Raw genomic sequence first — 16,911 nt, 5'->3', positions numbered from 1 at the left:
AGCAGACTTGGGATGAGGGAGAACCATTTATGTGAAGTCCTTTCATCAAGTACAGAGAAGATTAACTTGTTCCCCACCCACTTCTCTAGTACAAACAAAAACAGCTTCCAAATTCCATGTTCTACTTTTCCCCTCAACAGTTAGACAGCAGCCTTTCTTCCTCATCAGTACCCCTGCCCCCTTCCCTGACAGGCAAGGGAAGACATTTCACCCATTTGGTGGGGGTAGCTGTCAGATTCATACGGCAAAGGCTGTCCCAGAGACAAGGGCACTGGTGTTGAGAAGCTGCAGTTCTTCCGGAATGGTGTGTCCAGTGTCCTGATGTAACTGACACCCTGGAGAAGTGCCAGGATGAGGACAGATCTCATCCTCCCTCAGGCCACAACAGAACAGCCTCTGCCCTGCCGCCTTTCCTACCTCTAATACCTAGCCCACCCTCACGTACCGGTAGCTGTGGTGCCCTTTGTATCCAGAAGGTTTCAGGTTGCTCCTGACGGTAGTCATGAGGCTGTTAGGGAGAGATACTGAATAATTCCTTTCCTTTGGCCCTCATTCACAATTTCTGGGCTTGCCCTCCTGTCAGAGTCCAGCTGAAGAAGTAGGGTGGGATGGGTTCTCACCTTTGTTGGGGCAGGAGGCCCTGCTTGCAGCAGCTCCACTCGGTAGTCATCATGTGTCACTGACTCGACCTCAAAGAGCTTCCTTGGGGGCTCCTGCTCTGCCTGCACCTCTTCACTGCACAGCCCTGGGGGCTGTCAAGGCCATTCTCCCAAGGTTTCTCCTCCCCTCCCCCTTCCCCAGTGTCTCACCAGATCTGGTGGTACAGGAGCATCTCCAGCATGGCTTCACGCTTCCCTGTGGGAGGGCAGAGTAGGGGGTCTGGTTAAGAAACAGATTTGAAAAGAGGAAGGGAAATCTTGGGAGTTTTCTTTATATCCATCAAACAATCCAGTCCTGCCAGAAATTCTTTTTTTTCTCCCTGATGGACTCATCGTGGCTTGTTCTCTCATGCGTCATACCTCTAAGAGGCTGATGGAAGTTTTTTGGAGGCTGATATGAGTCTTTCTGGGTGGTGGAGGAGGGCACAGGTGACTGCAGTATGGTCAGCAGTCCCTGGTGCCCGTGTCGGAAGAAGAAACTCTCAGAGCCATCTTTCAAGCTTGGGACTTGATCCAGGTGATTGGTGGCTCTCTGTGGGCCCCAAGTGGAGTGATTATAATATTCCTTCTAGTACCTTTCTTCACCATAAACTATTCGCTCCCCTAGGAAGGTGGGATTAGCCTTCCTGAAAAGGGAGAAAGCAATAAACAATACCTCTTCCTCCCAGTTATGGAGGAGGCACTGGCCCCGTGGTAATGGTCCATAGTGAAACTGAGGCTTTCCTTCAACCTCTTGTAGTTTCCGTAGCCCTCGGGCACCAGGTTCTGAGACTTGCAGAAATTCCCAGGTTGCTTGTTTCTGAGGCTCCCAGTGGCAGTGGGGACTCCAGGAGGTATTATCGGGGAGCATATCTGACCTGAGATTTCTGAACCTTTGAGTACTGCTGGGGCTAACCTCAGGGCCAGGGCCAGAGCGTGGGCCAGTTCCAGAGGCAGGACAGGAGCCTTGGCCAGGACCTGAACCAGAGCCAGGGACTGAGTCATGGCCAGGACCAGAGCAGGAGCCAGGGACAGAGCCACTGCCAGGACCAGAGCTGGAGGCAGGAACAGGGCCAGAGCTTGAGCCAAGGTCGGTTGTACAGGGATCCTGAGCAATACAGGAAACATAGGTGGGCTCAAAGTCAAGGCTCCCAAGGCCTGTCTGGTGGGATCCAGCACGTTTTGCCCCAAGACTGTCAGAGGAGGGCTCCATGAACCCAGAATGGGACTCTAGGGTCTCTGAACATAACGCAGCTGCTTTGTTGGTGGAAGCGGCTGCACCGGCTGCAGCAGCTGGTGCAGCCGCTGCAGCTGCTGCGGTTGCAGCTGTTAGGGCAGACCTTGAACCGATGTCAGAAGAAGGAAACGGTTCCGAGGTAGTCGTTAGTCCTTCGGGGCTGGACTGTACGTCTAAAGCTCTGAAAGAAAAGGAATGCGTCAAGGCCGGTAGGAGAGTAGCAGGAAGTGCGCTGACCTTCCTTGTCCCCTTACGCCTGTGGCTCTTACCGCGACCGCGATCCTAGTGTAGACTCCTTGGTCTCCATCTTCTGTGTCCAGCTACCAGGTTGCTATAGAGACGGTAATAGCCCCAGGAGCCTGCGCAGAACTAAAGCTGGGCGGGTGTAGAAGGCGGGGTGGAGGCAAGCCCTCTGCGGGGCGGAAGCCTTAAACTCGGGCGTTCACTGAGAGTCCAGTCCGCTTTCCGGGCGGACTCCACTCCGCCTCGGCCGCAGTTTTAAGGTTCCGCGGGACTGAGGCCTCGCCCTCTAGGCCGGAGCGTGATTCTTTGCAACTAAGGTGGTTGTTTACCGGGATGCTTCGGAGACAAGCACAGGGCTAGAGCATCACACAAAAACTTACTTGGTTTGTTTGTGGAGGGGCAATAGTAGCTTCCCTCCCTTTAGTATGCTTAGTTCATTTTCAAAGGTTGGGAATGGGAAGTCTAATTCTTTTTTAAGGAGATGAAAATACGTGAAAAACGGGGAGACGTGGAGTATCAATATAGGTCTAGCAGCTTGTGTGTGTGTGTGTATGTGATTACTTTTCCAGTAGAAGACTGTTACACTGCCCGCCCTTCTCCCAATAACCTGTACGACCTGGTCTGGTTTCTGGGTAAGGGCCAGGATGGAGCATGTCTTCCATCTGGGTTTCAGTCCTTTCCTGCTCCTTCCAGCTCATTCCTGTTGCTACTTTTGTGCAGGTGTGGCCCAGATGGACCACATATCATGTGCAGATCAACAAGCAAGTAACACATTTGCCCTGTTTGACATCAGCTGATCTCTTTAATCGCTGATGGCCCTCCTTTGTATTTGTTTTTAATTTTTTTCACTGGAGATTGAACCTAGGGCCTTGACACTGAGCTACATCTCCAGTCCTTTTTAATATATTTTTGAGGTAGGATCTTCCTTAAGTTGCTAAGTTGCCCAAGCTGGGCTCAAATTTGGAATCCTGCTGCCCCAGCCTCCCAGTCTCTGCCCATTGCCAAGGGAAATCACGGCCCCAAATTAGTTTTCTTTCCTCTTGTGGTATAAATCTTTTGACTATTCAAGACAGGGATGCAAAATTGAAGGAGAATAGATTTATTAGCATCACAGAGTCCTTTCCCCATCCACACATTCAGGTCTGGGCTCCTTGCTCAGTTGGCAGGTTCATCCTGGAGGCCACTGGAGCTGTCGGCCTCCAAGTACGTGAATATGTAGGTGATATACAGATTGTGCGCCCAGCTTTCCATCATTGATCACTGAAATGGAGCTTGAGGTTAGGGGGTCAGGGTCATGGGAGAGGTCAAAGAATGAAAGTTACATTGAAGAGCTGGAATTCACAGGTGAGAGGCCCAAGTCACTCACCAAGTCGGTATCCATCTCCCAGGCCCTCAGCCTTTGCTATCTTCTTGGCCACAAGGAGGAGGTGTCCTAGAAGCTACAGGGAGAGGGGAGGGACATAGGTAGCTTCATTCATAGGGAGCAAAACCTCTAGCTTAGTCCATGGTTCTTCCCAGGCAACCGCGGACCGATTTCCCCACCTGCTGGTCTTCTTCCTCAGCATGGCTAATTCGAGGAATGGGCTTCTTAGGAATAACCAGGAAATGCACAGGAGCCTGTGGGGCCACATCACGGAACACGAGACACTGGGAGCAGTGACAGGACAGAGACCATTGTGTTATTTTATCACGCCAGATGGTATCTATGAAATTCCTAAGGGGGCTGGGCCCTAAGGGGACCCCACCTGCTGGTCCTCATACAGAATGTCAGCTGGGAGACTTCTGTCCAAGATCCGAGAGAAGATGGTTGGGGCTGCTCCTCCAGGAGCTGCCTTCTGGGCCTTGGCCACTTCATTCCCGCCAGTAGTACCTGCAGCTCCTCGGACCTGAAGATGGGTCAGACACACCAAAAGGGAGGAGCTGGCAGTCTCCGTGTACTTAGCTGGGGCTGAGCTCTGGTAGTTATTAACTGCATCCTTCTAGGAATGTGTTAGTGGTTCCCACCCAAGTGAAAAGTTCCTGAATTTCACTGTTACAGCATCAGCGGGTAGGGTACATGGTACTGGGTCTGTCTGGATAACAAGCAGTGTTACTATGCAGGATTCAGATGTCCAACTGATTCCTGCTAATGTGTCTATGAAATCTAGTATTGTTCAGGGGAAAGGATCCAAAATGGGTGCCTCAAGATTTAGGTCCCAGTTCCAATTCTACCATCAAACTACCTCAAATAAATCTTTTTTTCCAGCTTCGAAAATAAAGGTGTGGGGCAGGAGATATAGCTCAGTGGCCTGCCTGGCAAGTGCAAGGTCCTGAATTTGATTCCCGGTACCAAAAAAATAAAAAATAAAAAAATAAAAAATAAAGAAAATAAAATAAAGGGGTAGTTTGAATTATGTATTAAGCTGGGTTGAAGCTCTTCCTGTATACTCCACCTTGTTTATTTTCACTTATTTATATCATTGCTTTTTGATCTTTTAAGTCTTCTTTTATTTTTATTTTATTGCATTTGCCCTGTTTGACATCAGTTGATCCCTCATCTGGGTGTCACTTCTGACATCTTCCTGTGGGTTTTTAACTCTAGAAACGTCAATCAGTGGCGCTGTATGAGTTCAACTAAGTGCACTCAGCTCCAGGGGATTGGAGGTCGAGTTGTCCCACTTTCTTAAGAACTCAGAGAAGGCTGAAGTCAGTGCATCACACTGAAGGAGAAAGGATGGCGTGAATTAGATTCCTCTGACTCCCAAGTCGATTCAGGAAGGTGGTGAGGATCAAAGGTTAACGGTTGTGCTTATTATAAGGCCAGAGGGCCGAGGCGGGCAGAAGGCTGGCTGCGCGAATAGAAAGCTCAGCATCTGCCAGGGGGCCCTGGGGCTGCCCAGAGCAGGCGCCGGGCCCGCGAGGCTTCAGACACGCGCGAGGCGCAGCCGCTGCGCCCACTTGACCGGACCTCGGCGCCAGGCCTGTGCAGAACTGGCGGTCGTGGCTAGCTCACTTCTCCCGCCGCCACCAGTCCGACCCCCTGCACAGTCCCACGGCTGGATTCTCTGAGGGGCAGCGGCTCTAAGAGGCTGCTGGGTTGCGCGCGCCCTCGGGAGCCCACCTCTGAGGGGGTAGGAGCTTGCGGGACCCCGTCCTCGCCCCCGCGGCCATTCTCACCTGCGCCCCTCGCGCGCCCGCGGCCGTCAGGGCTCTGCGCGCCGCGCGCAAATTGGCAGCCAGCACCATTACCGCAGCCATTTTTTTGGGCCGCGGAAGTCGCCGACCGGACCAGCGCTGCTCAGCGGCCCGCGGGAGGTGGGCTATTAGGTAGCTGGAGAGCGGTGGCCATTGGTCCACCTGGTCGGGCCCTGCCATCCCATTGGAGCACGCTCCTGCGCACGCCCTGCCATCCCATTGGAGCACGCTCCTGGGCACTATTAGTCCCATTGGCTCCGCTGCCACGTTAGAGGCAGAATCTTTTCATCCCATTGGCTGCTTCTGCCAACGGAGGGCCAATTTTCCACTCTATCGGCTTCGTCTTCCAGTCAGTGTGGAAGTATGTTTTCCACATACTCCACATAGTAACATTCTTGTAGTTGGCTGAGATGCACAGCCTGGGCTTCAGTTTGAGGCTCGAGTGGCGGGGCTGTCTTGTTCTGGGCTTTTCCTTTACAGCTCTGGCCGCTACTTCTGGCTAGAGGAAGGGGCGTGGCGCCCCCACCTGTACTTTAGACCCTTCCTTTGCGTCGGCCAGGAGGGCGGGGTTCTGAGGGCACCGCGCCCTTACCGCTGCAGGGGCGGCTTGCGCGGGTCCACCGGTGACCGGCGCCCGAGGCTTGCCTTCGGTGCAGTCCGTGGCCAGCGTGTTCTCCCCGAGGGCAGTTTCAGACCCTTCGCCATCTCAAAGATGGTAAAGGACAACTCCTCCTTAATTTTATGGTTTAACTAACACCTTCTTTCCATAGATTAAATATTACGCAGTGTGTCCAGGGTAGTTTTTGCAGATCGGGCGAGGATGGGAGCGTCATATCTTTGCTGCACTTGTAATAAGGCAAAGGCAGTAGATATCCAATGTTCTTTGCAAAAAAGGGGATGTGCGACGGCATTTTCTTTGAGCCAAGTTTGCTCTGCTGGTATTTTTCTTTTTGACATATCACCCAGGGGTGGTGGCCCACGCCTGTAGTCTCAGCACTTGGGAGGCTGAGGCAGGTGGATCGCTGTGAGTTGGAGGTGAGTTCAAAGCCAATCTGAACTACCTGTACATAGTGAGACTGTCTCAAAAAGAAAACAAACAAAACCCATCTAAAACATAGTGTCACAAAGATACTAAGACCAGGTAAGATTTAGTTTGATGCTTAACATATAGGATAATTTACCACTGTATTTTAGGGTTTTTTTTCTTAGTTCTGGGAATTGAACCCAGGGCCTTTTCACTGAGCTACATCCTTAGCCCCCTTTTTTTTTTTTCTCCAGACAGAATCTCACCATGTAGCCTAGGTTGCCCTTGAACTTGCAGCAGTCCTCCTGCCTGTGCCTCCTGAGTGCTGGGATTATAAGAGTTTGGCAGCATGCCCAGCTTCCCAGCCCTTTTCTAATTTTACTTTGAGACAGGTTCTCACTAAGTCATTAAATTGCCCAGGGTGGCCTTGAACTGGCACTCTTGCCTCAGCCTCCTATTTCTGGGGTTACATCATATTCCCCCACCCCTGACATTTTGTTTTTTTAATTAGTTTTTTGTTTTGTTTTTTAAACACATGGCTTGACACATATAAATGCTCAATACTTGCTGAATGAATAAATTTGTTTTATTTCTTTTCATAATATAGGATAACATGTATGGGATATCCTCCCACTTATAGTTTATAGTTAACTTATTGTTATCCTCCCACTTATAGTTTCTCATTATTACATAGTCTATGTAAATGTACTTAGTAATGACTGCATACTATTTCCTTGAATGGATTTATCAGAGTAACTGTTCCTCTACTGTTGACTATTAATTGATTTAGGTGGATGTTACCATGGTACACAGAACCAGTGTTGGAGAAGGCTCCAGATCTTCACTTCTACAGTTAGCAAATCCCTGTTCTGTAGCTATATTATTAGAAAGTCCTTCCTTCTCCAAAGGGTTGAGGTTTGAGCCTGTGATTTTCCCTAGGGTCCTTGAAGTCTAGGCTGCTACCCCGCCTCAGAAGGCAGATGCCTCTCTAGATGCAAGGGAATGGAGAATGGCCTTTTCTCTGTGTCTCTGGGTCACCGGGAGACCCTGGAGCTGCCTTGGATAAGGGTAGGGGATAGTGGAGCTGAGTTCTAGAAGACGAAGGCAAACAGCTTGGAGGGATAGTGAGTACAAAGCACTTTGAAGCTGGTTATTCTTTGGAGCCCCATAGAGACCAGGCAACATAGATTATTCCTGTTTAGCAGGTCCAGAAACAGACCCAGCGAGGGAAAGTGCTGCCCTAGAGTCACAAGGCCCACCAGTGTAAGACTCTACTCCACTCAGCGTTGTCTGTGGACTTCCCCTATGGGGGAGCTCCGAGCACAAGCTCTGCTGCAGATCCAAGGCTTCAGATCTTTATTCCAGCAGCTGCTGTCCTCTGGAAGCTGTACAGGCTTTGACTGTCCTCTCTATGTTACTGCACCTGCTACCGGGGCTCCTTGGAGACTACTGTTCCTTTTTCATCTGTTGTTTGCTTCCTGGCATCACTTTCCCTTTTGTATTGCCCACTCTCTCCATATCCTCATGCCTACTTCTTTTGCCTTATTTTCCTGATTATCTTTCCTGACACCCTCCCATCACCACCCATTAATCTAAATTTTTTGCTTTTCTTCTCTAACTGGTTCTCACTTCTAACTGTATCCTAAACTGACCAGGACTTTCTTAAATGCCCTACATTAATCGTCTCCAAACTTCACCTTTCTCTTCCTGTCTCCTATTTCCCACTCTTGGTCCTCACAGGGGAACTTCCACAATTTCCTGTTCCCTAAAGCCTAATAAAGGCTCCAGGCTTTCTTCTTGGTTTTAGGAAATAATTTCCCCCTACTGCCCTCTCCTTGCTTCCTCTTTCCTTTCCTTCTCACCTCTTCTTTCTTTGACAGGGTCTTGTTCAGTTGCCCAGGTAGGCCTTGAACTTGTGATCTTCCTGCTTCAGCCAGCTGTGATGTTTCTTTAGTTCAAAGCAAATCCCTTCACCTCTGCCTTGACCTCATTCTGTCCCTCTGGGATCTTCTCATTGGGGATCTCCCCTAGTTCTATTCTGCATCTTTCAAGGTCTTTTTGTCTACTGGTCTCTTCCCCTTTCCTTCCTAAGGACATGGTTCCTTGATTCTACAGGTCTCTGTCTCTCTAGATATTTTCTGACACTTCTCTCCTGAACCTTTCACCTAAGCTGCTGCTTTTTTTTTTTTTTCTTGAGAGAGGGTCTTGATATGTAGCCCAGGCTGGCCTTGAACTCCCAGTGATCCTTCTGCCTTAGCCTCCCGGGTGCTGGGATTATAGGCATGCACCACCACGCCTGGTGATACACCTAAGCTTCTTGAAGAGACTCCAGACTCCCTGCTGTTTGGCTTCTGCCTCCACTGTACCAGTGTGAAACTGCACTCTCTGAGGTCTCCAAAGAATTTCTAGTTGCAAAATCCAATGGGTACTTTTCAATCTTGATCTTATAAAAGGCTGGGGCTTTTGGTAAAGCCCCAGCTATACCAAAAATCACTTGTCATTCTATCCTTGCAATTCCCTCCCTTCTTAACTTCCTTGAAGGCTTCCTTGAAGCCATTCTACTTCTTGTGTCAGAGCCAGCAGTTTAAATGTGGGTGCGATGGTTACAGATGCTGGACCCACCCTTTATCCTGCTCGTGGGTGCTGTTGCTTGCCCCCAGTAAGGGCTGGCTCTAAGGTCTTACAGTTGGGTTGTGGCTTTTCCTGCCACATACAGAGCCAGGTCAGATTCTAGTTACTTTCACTTTATTGCTGATGTGACCAGGCTCAGAAAGGCCTGTGCCAGCTGTTGACAGCGTGTGTCCCTGGAGGAAGGAAGAACAGAAGGGAATGGGTCAGGTATGTGGGTCAAATTTGGGGCCAGGCTGGAGGCCAGATGGGCCAGGAAGTGCAGGGGGACTTGGATGGGAACTAGAATGACCAGAAAGCCCCTGCACCTGGAGGGCCTCAAAGTTAGGGTTGTTGATGATGGCTTCTCGGAGGACCGGCATCTCAGCAAAAGGCACATAGTCTGCTCCTGGGTTGGAAACCAGTGTGGGAAAGGGATATGGAGGGTGGAATGAAGGAGTGCAGGAGTGCTGGAGGGGAGGGCTGAGGGTGGGAGTGCCTTTCTGCCTGGCCTTCTGACTGTAGGTGCCGGGATGGCCCTTGTCCAAGGTTGCTCTCTCACCTTGAGGCCTCCCTCCTCGTCGTCGGGTCTCCTCGGTCTCAAAGAAAGTCGCATGTTCCTCCCAGCGCCGGTCACAGGCCGCACAGAGGAAATTAGACTCAAAACAGTTGCAAGAACAGCCTGGGACAAAGGGACAACCGAGAAGAATATAGGGAGCTGGGGTATCCCTATGGACTGACTACATTCTCTTCTCTTCCTTACCAGTGTGTCTCCTCTCAGCCCCTGTCCATGTCTCCAGTCTGCATTTTCTACTTTTCTTCTTCCCACCCCAGCACTTTCCTTGCGCTAGAAGTTACCATGATGCCTGCAGGGATGGGCTCCATTGGCTGCGTGGTCTTCGTGGCTGTGTTTGCAACGACATTGGGCCCTCCAGGCCTTGGGATTGAAGGTGGCTCGTCTCCTGAGCCAGAACTCACCCACCTCCTCTGGGCGTGATGGGATGAAGCAGAATATGAGGCAGCGGCACTGGCCCACAGTGCAGGGCACAGATATATCTATGGGAATGGCGGCGGGTGGTAGGGTTTGACCAGAACCTCATAGCATTTGGTCTTCCCCACCCCACCCTCTGCCAATGTAGCTTGCACTGAGACCACCCCCCAATACATCCCAAGACACAACAGAGTACAGCTATGACTCCACTCTGGAGAGACTGTCACCTCTCCCATACCTGAGACGATCTGGTGTTGTTTCAGCAAGTGTCCACAAAAGCACTTGGACTCATCCCCAATCCGGTAACAGTCCCATAGGTAATGTGGACAGCGCCAGCCAATATAGAGACCTAAGTGCAGATGATTGAATATACAGTGGAAAATGAGAGAAAAGTTCTAAGCTTCCTCCAGGTGTTCTGACCTATCCTTTGGGATGGGGGTGGGGCTCACCACTACCCCCATGTACATTAATCTCCACCCAGCCACCCTCACCTCTAACCCTTAGACTTTTTTCCTCAAGGTTTTCTTATCGTCCCCTAATTGTCTTCAGTTCCTTTCCTATCCCAGGATCCACTCCATCTTGTAGTTGCAGGACTCTTATTGACATCTGAAATCTCAACTGGGACTCACCTTTTCCAAAAAAATTGCCCCTGACTTCTCCTGTCTGCCAGGCCCCTCCTCTTGCCTTCTATAGCTCCTTGTGCTACTCCTCACACTCAGTACATGGTAATAGGCTGTCCACTTGTGTTCCCATTAGTTTATGAGCTCCTCAGGGAAACACTTATGTTTTCATCCAATATCTCTAATCCCAGCACAGGACTTTGCACAGAATAGATGTTCAGAGAACATACACTGCCTGACTGAATAAATAGCAAATTCCTTCAGGAGAGAAGAGAGACCCAACATTCCAGGCAGGCATAAACCTGGCATCCCATAGGAAAATGAGAAAGAATCTGGTTTTTGACTCCAGGCAGGATCACCGTTCATAGTTCTGTGCTTCAGGCCAGGTATTCTTGTCTTACCCATAGTTTTTCAGGATCTAAAGCCTATCTAGATGTGACTTTTGGCTTGGCTGCTTTGATTGTGATACTGAGAGCTTGCAGTACAAGTGCCCAGTATAGCACGGAGGTTTGGTTGAGAGCACCAGCTATAGGCAGAGTCACAATGGGGGTGGATGGGAGCCAGGATTCCACTAGAGGAGTTCTGAACTCTGTCTAGAACAGCAAGACACAAAGGATAAGCAGATGAGGTACGGAGGTGAACATGAGTTTATATTCATAGATAAAAGTCCATGCCCACAGATCAAGTCTAAGCACTGGTATAGGAATCAGTGGATGAAGGGTTTGAATAGGAGACTGGAAGTAGACCTTGGATTCTATTCTGTCATTCTATTCAGTGCTTTTCAGGGAGGAAAATTGGATGTGGCTGTAGATTCCATTCTCTGCCCTGACTCCAAGGCTCCTTTCTGTTATGAGTAGACAAAGACTAGTGGGGGAAAACATTATCTGGCCACCACTCTGGTTATAATGCAGTCCAATTGAATGATTCCACAATCACAATGGTATGATAATATCTCTTTGTGTCTAGATGTCTCCACACGACATGTAGCAGTCTTTATAAGAAGGATGTCTCTATCCTCAGCCTTCCCTCCAAACCTAGTCTTCATTTTTTGCCCTCTCTTCATCCATCACACATTTATCTAGCATCTACCCTATTTTAGGCACCAGCATCTAATCAACTATTTAAACCAAAAACTGAGGTGTCGGTACAGACATTTTCCATTCTTATTACACACATCCAACGTGTGTAATAATCCAACAATCCAATAGTCAAGTTTACTTTGTTAGCATTTTGTGAATCTGTCCTTTTTTTCTTCCTACCTACTTCTTACCTGATTACCAGGGCCTCTTGGTATAGTCTCCTTGTCTCCTACCTTGGCTTTCTCCAGTCTATTCTATTGCCAGAGTGATCTTCCAAAAACACAATTCTGTTCATGTTTCTATCCTATTTAAAATCTTTTAGTGATTCTCAGTTGCCTTCAGAATATAATCCCAACTCTTTAGTTTGGCACAGATATGCCTCCATAACTGTTCTCTTCCAGAGCTGAGTTGGCTACTCCCTCTTACTTTCTCTATGCACCAAGCATCATGCATTGATTGCTACAGTGTCTTAAGATACCCTGTCTTGTCATATCTCACCTTACTCTACTTGGAGTTGGCCACCTCTTCTCAGCATCTTATAGATATCAGCTGAGCAGTCTTTCCTTCTAAGGCTTATTCCTTTAGCACCCAAGATTCAGTGCCCCTTTTCTTTGCTCCTGCAGCACTCTGAGTATAACAATTATTGAAATGAATTGTAATTGACCTTGTACTTATTGGTGTTGCTCATTAGAGTGCAAATTACTTGACGGATTTTTGGCTTTGAAATCTTACCAGCCCCACCACTTCCACAACTGGCTCAGAGCCAGAGCACATTAAATGTTTGTTGAAAGAATTTTTTAAAACACTTACATTTGACATTTCTCTACACATCATATACACTGTTATGGAGTCTTCACTCTCCAAGGACTCAAGGTTCCCTAACATTAAAGGGGACCTCAAATATCTTTGTTCAGATTGAGTGACACTTAAATTTTGTATAAGCTCCTATTTAAGCAGGAAAGTGAAGACCTGCAAATTGAAGAAGGAAGAGGGGGAAGAAGAGAAAGAAGAGGAGGAGGAGGGGAAGGGGAGGGATAGAAAAAGAGAAGCAATGGCCTTGAAGAGTAAGAAGCAGATAGGAGTCCAAGAAGAGAAATGATGGGCTGAACAGATCTGACATTTGGAAGAAAATAAGCAAGCATAACAGAAGATGTTAAAATAAGCAGAAAAAGCCATTTCGGTGCCTGAATTAAACAGAGAAACAAATGAGGTCACTGCGACTTTCTTGGCCAGAGGTAGAGAGTCCCTGAATGAGACTAGGGAAAGGATATGGAACCACCTGGGTTGTCCTTTTGACATAGCTCTGTTCCCATGATAAGGGGAAAAGGAAGTACAAAAGACCAAAATAAACAGTAACATCATTCAGTCTGGATACCCCAGAATCCTTATAGCAGGCCAGGGTAGCCTTCTTACTGAGGCTAGTAATCCCTGTAGATGTGAAGTTCAGTAACACAGGCAGACATGCTCACATACAGGATGACACTGTTGACACAACTCATCTGCACAACAGGAATACAGACAAATACAGCATGCCACTAGCAGGACCATCTGGGCTGAAACTTAAGACTCAGTAGGCCTAGGTAACACAGCTCTTCTCGTTAGTGGGAAGACTCAAACCTTTTGGGTACCCAAGTGATCACAGATCCAGCATGCAGGTGACAGCCTTTAATAGAATTCTACCAAAGGAGCCAAGGCCCTTTGCCATATCCAGACAAGAAGTCTCCTGGAGACTTTACAGGATCCTAGGCCACCTCTACCTCAGTATCTGTCTGGTGCAGCCTATCTGGGCCTGGATTGAGGGCTGGCCTCTGGGTCTTAACAAATTTTTGTGCAGCCACCTGCCCCTACCTGGGATTTATATGATTATCCCTTTTGTCAGCCCATACTGATATTTTTAGGCTTGCCTCCTTGGTTCCCTTCCAGATTCTAGGCACGAGGCATGGCTATTTCCACAAGGGCAACTATTCATTGAACAGGCAGTTTCCCAGATCCTGTTGGTTTAAATGATGTCCACTGGCCTCTTACAGGCACCTGTCTGAAATGCCATCTGGGCTCACCTGTCTGGATGGCATTCAGGGCTGCATCCTTTTCCCATTGGAAAAGATGATTCACCTGAGCACCAAACTGTTCTCTGTGCATTGCCTTAGCCATCTCCACCAGCTCTGCCTGCTTAGTAGGGACCACTGAGTGGCCTGTATAACCTAGGAAGGAAGGGGCTGAGTAACCAAGGAGGGATGTGAAGAGGCTCTAAAACTAAGACAGAGGGGTCAGGCATGGCGGTGCATGCCTGTAATCCCACACTCAGGAGGCTGAGGTAGGATTGCTGCAAGTTGGAGGCCAGTTTGTGACACATAATGAGTTCAAGTTTGAGAACCTGTCTCAAAAAACCAAAAAAGCCAGGCACGGTGCACATGCTTGTAATCCCAGCTATGGGAGCCTGAGGCAGGAGGATTGCCATGAATTCAAGGCCAGTCTGAACTACATGGCAGGACACTGTCTCAAAAAAATCAAAAGCAAAACAGAACTAAACCAAACAAAAACACACACACACACAAAATCCCAAACAAAACAAACAAACAAAAAACCCCAACCCCTTGAAAGCCCCAAACAAACAAACAAAAAACAAAAACAAAAAACGAAAGACCTAAGAGAAATGGACAGCTCCAAGAATAACCCAGATCCCTCCTCCTAGGCCAGCGACAGTAATAGGAGAAGGGCAGAGTAATTACGGATAATTCCTTTCTTCCCCTTTTTCTTGCGTGGCTGGTGTCCAGGCTGGGCTGTGTGAGCAGTGATGTCACTGGTACCCACCACGTTCTTGTCTTCTTCTGCCTCTTCCTGCTGTTTTGCAGATGTGTCCGTGTATATGTGGGCTGAAGGGCCTGCAAGGGAGTGCTCTGGAAGGTGCTCAAATTCAGGGGCGTGAGAGGACCCCTTCATCCATGGGACCTCCTTGGAAGAAGACTCAGAGAGGAGGTTTTCCCTCAAAGCATCAGAGGGAGACACAGAAGCATGATTTACTGATGCGGGCAGAAAAATAAGGTGTTTCTCTGGGACCTCAGACATGTCAGTCTCAGGGGTAGGGGCTTCCAAAGGGATATCAGAGATGGACTTTTCGAAAGAGGTCATGGGAATGGAAGGCTTCAGAGGACTTTCAGAGGCTTGGGGTAGTAAAGTGGTCAGGGAAGGGGATGGCACCAAAGGGGGTTTAGAGGTGTGGGACTCTAAAGGGGTTTCAGCAGCAAGGGGCTCTAAAGGGATCTGGGAGATAGAAGGCTCCAAGGGGGTTTCAGAGGTAGGGAGTGCCTGTAAGTCTTCAACAGAGGGGTCTTTTGATGAAGGGTGTTCTTTTGCATCCATGATGGTGGTGGTATCTTGCTCTTCTGTGGTCTCATCTGCTTCCATCTAGTGGTAGAAGAGGGTACAGGCTTTATTAGGTTGGGATTGGAGAGGTCCTCAAATTGGGGCAGAGCTCAGGGTTCACAGGGGGTTATGGAATTCGGATAAGGCTTTATTGCAGATGAGACACAAGAGTTTTGGGTCTCAGTGTATGATACCAGGAGGCTCACTTGTGTGCCCAGATCTCATGTGGCATGTTGCCTTCAGCTGTTAGGGAGCTGGTGCTTAAAGAGAAAAGCTGAAGTAGTCAGAATCCCATCAGTAGATGGTAGCAGAGAACCATGCCCCAGAAGGAAGTCCAAACCCAGGTACTTGGTCAGTCCAAGAGTAGGGTACTAGGCACCCTGGAGGTCAGGCTATGGAGTCCCAGAAACTGGAAATAACATTCCAAAGTTTGGGTTGGCTCCTGAGTGGGAGAATGCCAAAATGCATAAGGCAAGACCCTGCTTATAGTCTGTTTTTTGTCTAGGGACCACATACACTGTCCCTTGTCATTCATGTTCAAGGCTTCAGCTACTTCTAGTGGTACACTGCTGACTTCTAATTCCATATTTCCAGTTCAGACCTCTTTTAACCCTTGTACATTAACTTCTTGCTGGACATTTCTAACTGGTGTCCCAAAGGCATCAAAACTAAACTCTGGGAACTATCTTAGTCTTCTCCTTGTCTATAGGCTCCCATTTTCTAATAGGTACCAAGAACATATCACTTCTTAAATTTCTCAGAGCCTTCTTGAACTCATCAAAGACTTTCCAGAGGGGAAGTTTGGTAAGGGAATTAGGATCAAAGGTAGGATAATGGGGCAGAAGGTCTGCTAAATATTCCTAAAATGCATTCTTTCTGCTCCTTTCCCTCCAATTTTGTTGAAAGCCTCATTATCTTCTGCTTAGGTTGTGTAATAACTTTACCCTTCCATAGCCATCCTCATCACTATTAATCAGTTCATCCATTCATTTATTCATTTAGGAAACATACAAAGAGCCTAATCTTACACTTTTACTCAGGCATTGTGTTAAGCACAGGACTCAGTGGAGTTTGGGAGAGACACCTTAACTAACAATGACAACACAAATGAACTGAGGTGCTTCAGTAAATGCAGGATGCTCTGGGGAGGGAGTATGCCTAATTTATCCTGTAAGGATGTCCAAAAGATTTAGTCCTTCATCTTGACCAGACCAAGATCTTTCCAAAATGCAAACCCAACGCTGCCATCCCTTGCTTAAAAACGTTTAGTGGCTCAGCCTAAATGATTAAGTCCAAATTTCTTGGCCCTTGCATTCAAGGTCTGTCATTGTTTGCACCATCAGAGAATTCCTGCCTTAACTGTTTCTTATCCCTATGTTCTCCCGTGCTCCTGAGATACTAGATAGATCTCTTAAATTCATCAGAGCCTTCTTGAAGTCATCACAGCCTTTCCAGAGGGGAAGTTGGGAGTTAGGGTCGAAGGCAGGGTAATGGGGCAGAAGGCGGCCAGAGTCAGCTAGAACAAAAATGTATCTGAAGATAGAGAACCAGAGGGTGGGAGGAGAGGAGTGAAAAGAGGGAATTGTGTGATGGGGAGGGTAAGGATGAAAAGTAGCCATGCAGGGACAGGAGGGACTCAGTGAGGCTGGGGTGGGCACTGAGACACTACATACCTCTGGGCTTTGGCTTGGATGTTATAAGTCCTTAGGTCAGGATCTTGCCATATGTTGGAGGGGGCAAGTGTTAGTTCAGGGGAGGGAACGCTCTTGGTTGTGGATGAGCCGAGCTGCAGGAGCCGAGCTGCAGGTGCCGAGAACTGAAAGAACTTGCTCGAAGCTCTCCTATTTGGGGAGACCTGGGCATCTGCAGATCTTCACAAAGGATTCTGGCTGACCTGGGGAAGGGTGGTAAGAGGGAGAGACAAGAGTTCTGAGC

The 16,911-nt window shown here is 48.5% G+C and overlaps 3 protein-coding genes across 4 annotated transcripts; all 3 read right to left on the bottom strand.

Annotated features, from left to right (window-relative positions):
• Nucleotides 1–7: 7 nt before the first annotated feature.
• Spag8 (sperm associated antigen 8) lies at nt 8–2,983 on the bottom strand. Its single transcript, XM_013522937.1, has 7 exons — nt 2,145–2,983; nt 1,315–2,056; nt 1,020–1,191; nt 810–855; nt 621–735; nt 446–508; nt 8–335 (listed from the first exon to the last, which is right to left on the bottom strand). The coding sequence occupies exons 1-7, from the start codon at nt 2,180–2,182 to the stop codon at nt 165–167; spliced, it is 1,347 nt and encodes a 448-aa protein (XP_013378391.1). The 5' UTR covers nt 2,183–2,983; the 3' UTR covers nt 8–164.
• Nucleotides 2,984–3,201: 218 nt separating this feature from the next.
• Nucleotides 3,202–5,424, bottom strand: Hint2 (histidine triad nucleotide binding protein 2). The gene is made up of 5 exons (XM_005400995.2): nt 5,275–5,424; nt 3,864–4,004; nt 3,661–3,765; nt 3,485–3,557; nt 3,202–3,378 (listed from the first exon to the last, which is right to left on the bottom strand). The coding sequence occupies exons 1-5, from the start codon at nt 5,353–5,355 to the stop codon at nt 3,287–3,289; spliced, it is 492 nt and encodes a 163-aa protein (XP_005401052.1). The 5' UTR covers nt 5,356–5,424; the 3' UTR covers nt 3,202–3,286.
• Nucleotides 5,425–9,044: 3,620 nt separating this feature from the next.
• Fam221b (family with sequence similarity 221, member B) lies at nt 9,045–16,739 on the bottom strand. Of its 2 annotated transcripts, none has more exons than XM_005400988.2 (7): nt 16,650–16,739; nt 14,343–15,018; nt 13,671–13,814; nt 10,153–10,263; nt 9,782–9,979; nt 9,486–9,605; nt 9,045–9,120 (listed from the first exon to the last, which is right to left on the bottom strand). In XM_005400988.2, the coding sequence occupies exons 2-7, from the start codon at nt 15,016–15,018 to the stop codon at nt 9,083–9,085; spliced, it is 1,287 nt and encodes a 428-aa protein (XP_005401045.1). In that variant the 5' UTR covers nt 16,650–16,739; the 3' UTR covers nt 9,045–9,082. The 2 variants fall into 2 exon arrangements, with proteins under 2 accessions (XP_005401045.1, XP_005401044.1); XM_005400987.1 differs by lacking the exon at nt 9,045–9,120 and adding an exon at nt 9,127–9,332.
• Nucleotides 16,740–16,911: the final 172 nt, after the last annotated feature.

The sequence above is a fragment of the Chinchilla lanigera genome, unplaced genomic scaffold (genome assembly GCF_000276665.1).
Source record: "Chinchilla lanigera isolate Chin_1 unplaced genomic scaffold, ChiLan1.0 scaffold00071, whole genome shotgun sequence".
Lineage (NCBI taxonomy): Eukaryota > Metazoa > Chordata > Mammalia > Rodentia > Chinchillidae > Chinchilla > Chinchilla lanigera.
The sequence above is the reverse complement of the archived record's forward strand: the minus strand, read 5'-3'. Positions and strand labels throughout refer to the sequence as shown.

Coding starts and splice junctions, on each gene's coding strand:
- Spag8 (XM_013522937.1), bottom strand. CDS start 2,182: ATGGAGACCAAGGAGTCTACACTAGGATCGCGGTCGCG. Junction 2,057..2,144: donor ACACTAGGATCGCGGTCGCG/GTAAGAGCCACA, acceptor CTTTTCTTTCAG/AGCTTTAGACGTACAGTCCA. Junction 856..1,019: donor CTTCCATCAGCCTCTTAGAG/GTATGACGCATG, acceptor GCCCTCCCACAG/GGAAGCGTGAAGCCATGCTG.
- Hint2 (XM_005400995.2), bottom strand. CDS start 5,355: ATGGCTGCGGTAATGGTGCTGGCTGCCAATTTGCGCGCGGCGCGCAGA. Junction 4,005..5,274: donor CGGGCGCGCGAGGGGCGCAG/GTGAGAATGGCC, acceptor ACCCATCTTCAG/GTCCGAGGAGCTGCAGGTAC. Junction 3,558..3,660: donor CTGAGGAAGAAGACCAGCAG/GTGGGGAAATCG, acceptor CTCTCCCTGTAG/CTTCTAGGACACCTCCTCCT.
- Fam221b (XM_005400987.1), bottom strand. CDS start 15,018: ATGGAAGCAGATGAGACCACAGAAGAGCAAGATACCACCACCATCATG. Junction 9,980..10,152: donor ACAACACCAGATCGTCTCAG/GTATGGGAGAGG, acceptor CCATTCCCATAG/ATATATCTGTGCCCTGCACT. Junction 9,333..9,485: donor ACGAGGAGGGAGGCCTCAAG/GTGAGAGAGCAA, acceptor TTTCCAACCCAG/GAGCAGACTATGTGCCTTTT.